The 12573-nt window shown below is 25.0% G+C and overlaps 1 protein-coding gene across 1 annotated transcript; it reads left to right on the top strand.

Moving 5' to 3' along the window:
* Positions 1-8387: 8387 nt before the first annotated feature.
* On the top strand, positions 8388-9046 carry LOC106767643 (dCTP pyrophosphatase 1). Its single transcript, XM_014652575.2, has 2 exons — positions 8388-8561; positions 8649-9046. Exons 1-2 carry the CDS (start codon positions 8430-8432, stop codon positions 8898-8900), a joined length of 384 nt encoding a protein of 127 aa, XP_014508061.1. The 5' UTR covers positions 8388-8429; the 3' UTR covers positions 8901-9046.
* Positions 9047-12573: the final 3527 nt, after the last annotated feature.

Below are 12573 nucleotides of genomic sequence, written 5' to 3' on the forward strand. Positions count from 1 at the left end.
ACACTTATGAATAAAATAAAATAAATATTAAAATAAATTTCAATTAAAAAAACATGTATTGTTATACTATTTAGTTTAAAAACTAGTATAATTCAATTTAAAATTAGTATAGTTAGTAGTTCAGTTCAGTTTATACTATAGTTTAGTACAATTTAGTATAGCTTAGTTCAGTTCAGTCCAGTTTGATAAAACAAAAAAATAGTTTTGTTCAGTTTGTCTGAACTGTTTTACAGTTCAATTTTGGACAAATTAGATTTTAGTTCAATACAAATTTTAATAATACAGTTAAGTTCTATTTGTCCACCTCTAATTATATGCATGTCCCGGTATTGTGCTCACATGAGAAAAAAAACGTGTGGCCTGGCCTCAAGTGGTGATGTTATTATGAAAGGTAAGACTAAAAAGCAGCCATAGCTATCAACATTGCACCATACTCTATTAGTGAGATTGCTGGCAAAATATAAAACCTTTTAAAAATAAGAGAAATGACTTTCATGTGGTTTTAAAACAAAAATATTACTTTCTTTTGGTAAAGAAAGTAGTAAATATGGAATCAATAGTAGGTTTTCATGTCTATTATCAACTATTTCATTATACAATTACTTTTTCTAAATTACAAATAATATTAATTAGGTTTTCTAAAATTAACTTTGGAATATGATAAAATATTAAAAGTGTTTTATGTACAAGCTTTTTATTCATATAACAAGTTATTAGATTTGTTTTTGGTTAAACGTGTTCAATAATTTTGAATGGATGAAAATAATGTCTTGAAAAGTTGCACATCGCTTGAGAGTGGGTGGATGTTAATAATTATATAATAAATTCTAAATTCATCATATTTTTTTATCCTAAATCAAAATCTTTTTAAAGTTGTATTTGACTTTTTCTTATGTTATTGTAATAGAATATTGTAAGATTTAGATTAAATTTTTGTTTTCGAATACGAGTATACTTGTGATCGATCAAGAATCATAAGACAAGATATAAATAAATGAATTTATATATATATATATATATATATATATATATATATGTAATTTGTAAAGCTGAAATCATAAGAATCTGTCACAAGAGAAAGAGAGAGGTACACGAGCATACAAGATCCTCAAAATTGTGTTTATAGGAGTTGGATTGAAGCTGATGATAATTGCAGCACTTGAAAGAAACCATTGAAAAGAGAGGAATCTTTTTAACTTCCTTTTTAAACAGGCTGCGAATGTTGATTCACTATTTAATGCATGTTTAACTCATGCTTAACCTAAAACTAAGATATAAGTAAATTATTTTATACATGAATTTTAACTCCTTTTTTTTTTTTCTTTTCTAGAGATCTTTATAAAGAAATTTGTTCAAAACAGACACAGTAAAAAGTTCCAAATTATATTGGGTGCCCTTGTTGCTAGCAGATGCAGCTATTTTAAACCAGTTGCGTTACAGTAGCTTCTGCAACTGAAATGATGTTGTTGCATGTGTGGTTGGAATCAGTCAGATACTGCTTGCATTTTAGAAACATGATATTTTATTATATTTCTTTTCACATTTATTATATGCAAAAATATACTAAAAAGCAGTATAACTGCATGTTAAAAAAACAGTAAAAAGTAATAAACTAGTTATTTAGTTTTTTTACATGATTTGTTGTAAGTATAAGTATTGAATGAAAAGAAAGTAGTATATAGTTTGTTGATGAGTTTGAGATGCCCCATATCCATCCCTTTCTACCTTTGAAGCAGATGTCACATTTTTGGCTATTAATTGGGCAAATGCTAAATTGAGGCACTTGTGAATTGCATTCGCTTCCTTCCAAAAGATTAATCATTGTAATTTGGACTTCAAAACTTCTTAATTATTGTTTGCAATACCTCTTCAACATATATTAATGACCATTTAACGTTATATAATTTACTTTTAAAATATATCTTTTATTAATAAGATTATATAATTGTTGCTAAGAAATAGATTAAATGTAACTCAATTTAATAAAATCATTTTATAAGGTAAGATTTTTGTTTATTTATAATTTCATATTAATTATGGTAGAATTTCCAACATATGAAACTAAATATATGTGAGTGGTCAGAAAACGATATAATAACATATAAAATTATAACCAAACTTTAATGCAATGTTAGAAAATAAGCTTTAAACTTAATATAACCCTATAAGGTATTTACACCCACTTTTTAATATAACCTTATTTGATTAAAATATCCAAATTATTACTTCTATTTATTTTCCTTTCTCTTGTTAATGAATTTGGAATTTTTCTTTTCATTCATTTGAGATATTAAAGATGGATTAGAGAAAAAAAACTAATTAACAGATGAATTAGAGAGACACAAAATATATAAATAATATTTATGATATTATGTTGTATAAGTCTTTTAAAAGTATACAAATTTTCAATATACTTAAAACTAAGTTAAGCTTATAATTTAAGAATTAGTTTTTTAGTTTACCTAAAATCACTGTGAATAAGCATTTAAATTTAGTCATTGGAGTAAAACAACTATTAATTTATAGGGAATTATCACCTTTTTTATATACATTTTTTTTAATTTTACTCTTTAATAAATAATCATTTATTTAAATTAAAATAATTATTTTACAATTTTTATTTTTTAAATTTAACCCTTTTTTTATTTAACGATTTCTTTAATTAATCACCTTTTTAAAGTAAAATAGTCATTTATAATAAAAAAATAATTATAAAATAAATAAAAATGATCTATAATAAAATTACAAAAACTATTTACATTGACTTTTATAATTATAATTTTATTATCTTTTGCAATATAAAAGGGAAAAAAAAGTTAACATTCATGTTATGTGTTTCCACTTATAATGTAGGATAACCTCTTCTAAATTAAATATGTACATTTATGATAACTTTAAGAAAGTATTTTATTGCTTACAAATTTCATTTGTTTAGAAATTGGAATTATGGATCATCGATTGATCAGAAGTGTTCCTTATCCCTCTTTGTGTGTGTGCGCGCGCCCTAACCTTAAAACTTAGAATCCATTATATATTAATGTACCAACTGAAAAACAGAGGTACACAACTTAACAAACCCTTATATATATATATATATATATATATATAACTATATTAAAAAGTCATATCAACATTAATTTGAAAATTAGTAATGATGTAAAATTATTTAACATTTTATATGTATAATTATAAATATGGAAGATTAAAGATACTATTAATTATGATTAATTCTATTTCGTATTTAAATACAATTAATTTAGTTAAATATCACCAAAATAAGGTTTACGGTTAATTTATATTGAATTATTTTATTATATATAGACGGGTGTAATTAATAGAAATAAAGTTATGCATAAGTAGTCTTGATTACGAATAAATGATTGGGTGTTGTTCCATCTATCTCCCCAAGTGCTCCTCCACCTCCTCACTATTTTCATTTATTTCAAAAATATTCTACATTTTTTCACTATCTTTTTTTATTCCAAAAATACCTTACACCTCCCCACTATCCTTAACAATATTTCTCTTTTGAATTTGTGATATATTGCAAAATATAAAATTCAAATAAAACTTCAATATTAGTGTTTCTACCACTTCCATTTTATATTAATAGTAAATAATAATAATATATTATTATTATATACTAACTTTATAATGACAAAAAAACTAAATAAATTCAAAATTTTTAACAAATAACTTTTCTTTTGTATTTTAAGTATTTAATAATATTTTTATATTATTTATGTAATAAATTAAATATTTTATNATTAGAAAAAAACATACTTTAAATATAAGAATATTTTAGTAATTTTAAAATTTAAATTAAATAAAAAATAAAAAAAAGTAGTTATTCATTAATTGTTTTTTAAAATAAAAAATAAAAAGAAAGGTAGTTATTTTCCACTACTTAAGAAATATTTTTAATTATAATATTTTTAAATAGATATAATTTTTATATTTACGTTGTTTTTTTAAAAATGGGTGGATCACATCCATAGGCAACATATTTTTTATGACTTAAAAGGTATCTTTTACAATTTTTATTTCCATGACTTTGTAAAACCCGTCTAGGTTTATAGAACCCTTCTGGGTTTATAGAACCCGTCTGGGTTTTTAGAACCCGTATGGGTTTGTAGAACCCGTATGGGTTTGTAGAACCCGTCTGGGTTTATAGAACCCGTATGGGTTTATAAAACTCGTCTGGGTTTATAAAACCCGTCTGGGTTAAAAAAACAACTACCTTCTAATTTATTTTTTATTTTATAAAACAACTATCTTTTAAAAAATATATAATAAAAGCTAATAACTTTCCTCGTGGACTAATCAGGATTTTTCATAACTACCTTTTATTTTTTTTTATTTTAAATTAAATTTTAAAATTATTAAAATACCTTTTAAAAAATATATAATAAAAGCTAATAACTTTCTTCATAACTACCTTTTATTTTTTTTTATTTTAAATTAAATTTTAAAATTATTAAAATATCCTTGGATTTGAAGTTGATTTTCTTTTTTAACAGAGACATTTTTGTAACCTAAAACTTGGTACACTTTGTTAAAATGTACCAACTGAAAAATCACTTTACGTAAATTAGCGAACCCCATATATATATATATATATATATATATATATATATATATATATATATATATATATATATATATATATATATATATATTTATTTATTTATTTGTGTGTCCTTGTATTATTTTATTTCTTTGTTATTAAGATGATTTTTGGAGATAAAAATGATAATGTTCTTTATTAACAGTAATAGTGAGAATTATGAATCCAATAAATTATGAACCATTTTATATATAAAAAACTTTTATATTACCTTCAATTCAAAATTATAATATAATAAATTTTTGGATTTTTATCTTTATATACTCATCTTAACCCAATATATATAGAACTCCATACTGTAAATTTGAATTCCTCACAAATCAAATTATATAAATAAAGATAATTAAAACTCTTATTAAGATGAATTTATTCATAAAATAAACTTTTAGATAATTTTTATAACTCATTTATATATTGTAATTTAAAGTTATATATATTAAAATTAAAAAAAATATATGTTAAAATATTACTGTTACTTGAGCAAACTATTCATTTGTTATTTCACGAGGTATTACGTCTATAATATACTCAGTACATAGTTGAAAGTCATTTAGCTTAGTGATAATAAAAGACCCAATTTAAAGGAAAGAAAAATACCTTTGAAACACGACAACTTTAAAGCTTTATCTATAAAGTTAATAAGAATTATGAAAAAATATATTTTTAAGAACCACTTTGCTTAAATATATTCTCAAAATAAATCAAATCATTAAATTATAAAATTTATTTATGAAAAAATTAGTTGTAATAAATATATTTTTATGAACCACTTTGCTTCACTCCACGATGGACATAGTGCAAGAATGTCTCGGGCCCCAACAAATGGGTAGCACACTTTATTCATTAAGTTGTATTTTCACAACAAAATCTATGAAAATACATAAAACATGGTTTATCTTAAATTAAACATAACAAAGAATTGAGCTAATTTAATACTCTTTATTTGGCTTCTTAACTGAAATATGTTTATCCAATAAAATAGCTTCAATAGTTTTTATTTCTTTTCATTTCAATATCAATTTTATCTCATAATCTTACTTGATATTTTCAATATTTAAAAAAAATAATGTTCTGACAGATAATATAATTTAGAAAATGAAAAGTTTGAGTACTCCATAAGCAAAGCATATATAGAAGGAGTGAGATGAAGAGACTATAGCTATAGTGGGTGTGGTGTACTTTAGAATAAATATGCGGAGGGAATTTGTTTGGGGTTTTTCATTGTAATTTGAGCCATTATTAGCCTCAAATCATTCAATGTCTTCCCACCACTTAAATTCAACGGACAAAAAGTAAAATTACTTTCTCTTCAAGTTTATAATAAAAGTAATCCAACAAAAGAAAGAAACAAGATACAACATATGCTTGTGTGTTTTCCATAAATCCCACTCCACTTTTAAAAAATGTTTCCATACATATAATCTAAACAACTGATTAATGTGGCTGATTAAGAGAAAATATATATTTTAGACCCGTCAAAATGGATAATCCGGTCCGGCCCATCACGGATTGGTCAATTAGTGAGTCAATCCAACTCGGTTCATTTATTGGCGAGTCAAAAAAATTCGATTCCAGTATGATACACTAGGGTTGGTGGTTAAAAAGGTTGGCTCACTGGCTTAGTTAAATACAACATTTTTAAATAAAAAATTATAAATTTTCTATAATTTAAATTTAAACAAATCTCACTTTTAAATTGCACTTCCAACATGGTGTTTAATTAATTTTGAATATAGGAGACTTAAATAATTATTTCAAACAAAAAATAATAATAAATATTTTTATAAAATTAAAAATAAATTTGAATAAAATAAAATTAGGTAGCTGGATTGAGGGTCAACCTGACTCATCACAGGTTCAACCTGCATGAATCGGATTTAAACGAGTCGAGTTGAAATCTGACTTACAAAAAAAATATAATTTATTCAAACACAACCCAGTTCGAACCTGTGGTGGGCCAGGTTAACCCACGGGTTGTGACCATTTTGATAGTTCTAATATATTTTTTGTCAAATATAATGCTTAGACATGGATATTTTTTCTTGTATTAAATTTAGAAATTAATTATACGATGTTTATCATATAGTTTTTTAGATTTGTTAACATTTTTATCGTGTAAAATAATAAAATAAACTTATTATATATAAGTGAGGAAAAATATTATTTTACAAATCGATAAAGTTAAATTTGAAATCTATTTTTGACAACTTTTATAAAGTGATTTTGGGGTCAAAGTCCACTGCAGACAGTAGGGACATGTCTCCCTCACTGGTGGTGAAATTTTGGGTTGAACATTATCATGTCATTGCTACCCCCAATTCACATTTTCTTTACGCCAACATGTCTCTCGCACTATCTTTAAAGATGTTATGGATTTCAAATGAAATATAGTAAATAAGATACTTTCATGGTTAAAATATTTTTAAATACAAATATGTTATGTAACAAATAAAAGTTTAATTTTATTATAATTAGTATATTTCGTTGTAATCTAAAAGGTTATTTTATTTAATTAGATTATCCATTTTTAATTATATCAATAAAAAACATAGACACACATGATAACAAAACGTGTAGGGAGGAGAATTAATGTGTGTTGGATTTTATATAATTCAAGTAAATTGATCATGAATAATTTCTAATAATTTCTAATTATTCAAGATAAAAGGTAACAAGAAACTTATACTAAAATAATTTCTAATAAGACAAAAATGAAAGTTAAATAATTAACTTTTTTATTTATGAATTCTATATTTAAATGATAAAATATTCATTTTTTATTTCAGACATACCATTTTTATTATTAAACAATTAACTAAGCTCTTACAGAAAAGACAAGCATGTGAGGACAAGCACAAACTCCACGAAAAGCATCTCATGGGCATGCTAGCTAGCTCCCCCCTTATTTCCGTCATGGAAAATCGGTATATCCTTCCAAAAAATTTCACTACAAACTATAAATTATAAATAATATCACTAGTGTTTTAAAATGAAATCACATTGGTTTTGATCATGTTTTACATATGTTTATTAATTGATTTTAAATTATTGATACTTTATTCTTTTGATGCATTGCATATGAATTTTTTTTTCTTATAATTGAATTTGTTACAGGAGTAATAACTTTGTAAGTTCAGGAAATAAAGGACACAGGAAACGTGGATATTATATATCACACTTGATAATTTATAACTGGATGAGAATGTCTCTTCCTGCATATAAAGCACAGATAATGGTATCGTATCCGTGACGTGTCCTTGCGATGAATTTTAGATACAATTTCTGGATAGATTAGATTTTGCATATTTTCTCTATAGGAATCGCAATAAACCAGATGAGTAACTGAGATGATGTTTAAATGTCCAGACTGAACCCATGCGCAAGGCATGAAGTTGGCATGCAAGAAGATAAATCCAAACTGGATTCTTTCAGAAAATGAACTGGAGTGCTAGATTCTATAGAGATATGTAGCAGAGTATATAAGAGGATTAGAGAAAATGGCTATATTGCATTGGAGCTAGAATACAACTTTTCAGGTGTAGGTAAGTGATTTCAAGTCATGGATGTAAAGATAGAGGCATATCTGCCATGCCACCACCTTCATCATTACTGTCCTACAGAAAAAAACCAATCAAGTGTCCCTCCACTACACCAGTTAGTGCATATATTAGTTAGAAAAGAAATGCGAATATTTCTCATTATCTTTCTATCTTCTAGCCCCACTCGGCCATGTTGTCTATAAATTGTCTATAAATTGGATCAACCAAACAAACAAACACAAGCCTTTTTCTTACAAAAAAAAATGGAGTACTCTAATGGATTTCCTAGAAAAAGAGATGTTTCTCTTCAGGAACTTAGCAAAAGGCTTGCTGAGTTTGCTCAAGTAAGAGGATGGGAACAATATCACAGTCCCAGAAACCTTCTTTTAGCTCTTGTAAGTCCCAGAATGTGTTATTATGATACTGAAATTAATTTCTTTAACAAAGTTAATGAACATATTGTATGTTTATTAATTATGCAGGTTGGAGAGGTGGGAGAGCTTTCTGAGATATTCCAGTGGAAAGGAGAGGTTGCAAAGGGGTTACCCAATTGGAGTAGTGATGATAAGGAGCACTTAGAGGAAGAGCTTTCTGATGTTTTGCTTTATCTAGTGCGTCTTGCAGATGTTTGTGGGCTAGATCTTGGCCAAGCAGCTCTCACAAAAATACTCAAGAATGCTAAGAAATACCCAGTTACTACTACTGACCATACCACCACTTCCAATCGCAACTAGCTTCCTATGTACTACCACCAGTATGCTATATAATGCTACAATCCAATATCCATGTAACTTTCTCTTCGTTTTACCTTTGAAACTGAGTCCATTCCCAAGAAGATTAAATTAAACCTTTAGTTAAACAAGTTATAACTATTTCATAATTTGTGTTACACACACACACACACATATATATATATATATATATATATATATATATATATATATATATATATATATATATTTGTAACAGCAGTAGTTTAATTATGCAGTCATGACTTGTTTATCAAAACTGCACTGGTATTTCATTGTCATGCATACATGGAACCTCACATGTGATCCCGTGTCCTAAATGTTAGTGAAATGAGAAATTTGCCCATGTGGGCACGTGCCTGCCCAACCATTCTTCATCTCATGGGTTGTTTTCCATATCATTGCTATATATATCATCATTCACAAATATGTTGTGTGTGTGTGTGTGTATATATATATATATATATATATATATATATATGTAATTTGTAAAGCTGAAATCATAAGAATCTGTCACAAGAGAAAGAGAGAGGTACACGAGCATACAAGATCCTCAAAATTGTGTTTATAGGAGTTGGATTGAAGCTGATGATAATTGCAGCACTTGAAAGAAACCATTGAAAAGAGAGGAATCTTTTTAACTTCCTTTTTAAACAGGCTGCGAATGTTGATTCACTATTTAATGCATGTTTAACTCATGCTTAACCTAAAACTAAGATATAAGTAAATTATTTTATACATGAATTTTAACTCCTTTTTTTTTTTTCTTTTCTAGAGATCTTTATAAAGAAATTTGTTCAAAACAGACACAGTAAAAAGTTCCAAATTATATTGGGTGCCCTTGTTGCTAGCAGATGCAGCTATTTTAAACCAGTTGCGTTACAGTAGCTTCTGCAACTGAAATGATGTTGTTGCATGTGTGGTTGGAATCAGTCAGATACTGCTTGCATTTTAGAAACATGATATTTTATTATATTTCTTTTCACATTTATTATATGCAAAAATATACTAAAAAGCAGTATAACTGCATGTTAAAAAAACAGTAAAAAGTAATAAACTAGTTATTTAGTTTTTTTACATGATTTGTTGTAAGTATAAGTATTGAATGAAAAGAAAGTAGTATATAGTTTGTTGATGAGTTTGAGATGCCCCATATCCATCCCTTTCTACCTTTGAAGCAGATGTCACATTTTTGGCTATTAATTGGGCAAATGCTAAATTGAGGCACTTGTGAATTGCATTCGCTTCCTTCCAAAAGATTAATCATTGTAATTTGGACTTCAAAACTTCTTAATTATTGTTTGCAATACCTCTTCAACATATATTAATGACCATTTAACGTTATATAATTTACTTTTAAAATATATCTTTTATTAATAAGATTATATAATTGTTGCTAAGAAATAGATTAAATGTAACTCAATTTAATAAAATCATTTTATAAGGTAAGATTTTTGTTTATTTATAATTTCATATTAATTATGGTAGAATTTCCAACATATGAAACTAAATATATGTGAGTGGTCAGAAAACGATATAATAACATATAAAATTATAACCAAACTTTAATGCAATGTTAGAAAATAAGCTTTAAACTTAATATAACCCTATAAGGTATTTACACCCACTTTTTAATATAACCTTATTTGATTAAAATATCCAAATTATTACTTCTATTTATTTTCCTTTCTCTTGTTAATGAATTTGGAATTTTTCTTTTCATTCATTTGAGATATTAAAGATGGATTAGAGAAAAAAAACTAATTAACAGATGAATTAGAGAGACACAAAATATATAAATAATATTTATGATATTATGTTGTATAAGTCTTTTAAAAGTATACAAATTTTCAATATACTTAAAACTAAGTTAAGCTTATAATTTAAGAATTAGTTTTTTAGTTTACCTAAAATCACTGTGAATAAGCATTTAAATTTAGTCATTGGAGTAAAACAACTATTAATTTATAGGGAATTATCACCTTTTTTATATACATTTTTTTTAATTTTACTCTTTAATAAATAATCATTTATTTAAATTAAAATAATTATTTTACAATTTTTATTTTTTAAATTTAACCCTTTTTTTATTTAACGATTTCTTTAATTAATCACCTTTTTAAAGTAAAATAGTCATTTATAATAAAAAAATAATTATAAAATAAATAAAAATGATCTATAATAAAATTACAAAAACTATTTACATTGACTTTTATAATTATAATTTTATTATCTTTTGCAATATAAAAGGGAAAAAAAAGTTAACATTCATGTTATGTGTTTCCACTTATAATGTAGGATAACCTCTTCTAAATTAAATATGTACATTTATGATAACTTTAAGAAAGTATTTTATTGCTTACAAATTTCATTTGTTTAGAAATTGGAATTATGGATCATCGATTGATCAGAAGTGTTCCTTATCCCTCTTTGTGTGTGTGCGCGCGCCCTAACCTTAAAACTTAGAATCCATTATATATTAATGTACCAACTGAAAAACAGAGGTACACAACTTAACAAACCCTTATATATATATATATATATATATATATAACTATATTAAAAAGTCATATCAACATTAATTTGAAAATTAGTAATGATGTAAAATTATTTAACATTTTATATGTATAATTATAAATATGGAAGATTAAAGATACTATTAATTATGATTAATTCTATTTCGTATTTAAATACAATTAATTTAGTTAAATATCACCAAAATAAGGTTTACGGTTAATTTATATTGAATTATTTTATTATATATAGACGGGTGTAATTAATAGAAATAAAGTTATGCATAAGTAGTCTTGATTACGAATAAATGATTGGGTGTTGTTCCATCTATCTCCCCAAGTGCTCCTCCACCTCCTCACTATTTTCATTTATTTCAAAAATATTCTACATTTTTTCACTATCTTTTTTTATTCCAAAAATACCTTACACCTCCCCACTATCCTTAACAATATTTCTCTTTTGAATTTGTGATATATTGCAAAATATAAAATTCAAATAAAACTTCAATATTAGTGTTTCTACCACTTCCATTTTATATTAATAGTAAATAATAATAATATATTATTATTATATACTAACTTTATAATGACAAAAAAACTAAATAAATTCAAAATTTTTAACAAATAACTTTTCTTTTGTATTTTAAGTATTTAATAATATTTTTATATTATTTATGTAATAAATTAAATATTTTATTCAAATTATTTAAGTTGAACATGTCGGTAAGTTAAAACATAATATAATGTTATTATAGATATTAAATGTAAAAAAAAAAAAAAAAAAACACACACACACACACACACACACACATATATATATATATATATATATAAACATTTTTCTAGAAATTTAGAACAAAATTTTACCATTTATTAAGTAATTTGAAGAAAAAAAATTGGGTTAAATATGTTTTTAGTCCCTATACTTTGGAGCGATTTTGGTTTTAGTTGTTCTTTCAAACTAAGGTACAATTTAGTCCTTCAACTTTAGAAAACTCTGGTTTTAGTCCTTTTTACCAAATTTTTTTAACTTTATTTGCTGTAATGACTAAATTTTACCTTAGTTTGAAAGAGGGACTAAAACCAAAATCGCCCCAAAGTACAGGGACTAAAAACATATTTAACCCAATAAAATATATTGAACA

Source organism: Vigna radiata, chromosome 7, assembly GCF_000741045.1.
Source record: "Vigna radiata var. radiata cultivar VC1973A chromosome 7, Vradiata_ver6, whole genome shotgun sequence".
In the NCBI taxonomy this organism is placed as follows: Eukaryota; Viridiplantae; Streptophyta; class Magnoliopsida; order Fabales; family Fabaceae; genus Vigna; species Vigna radiata.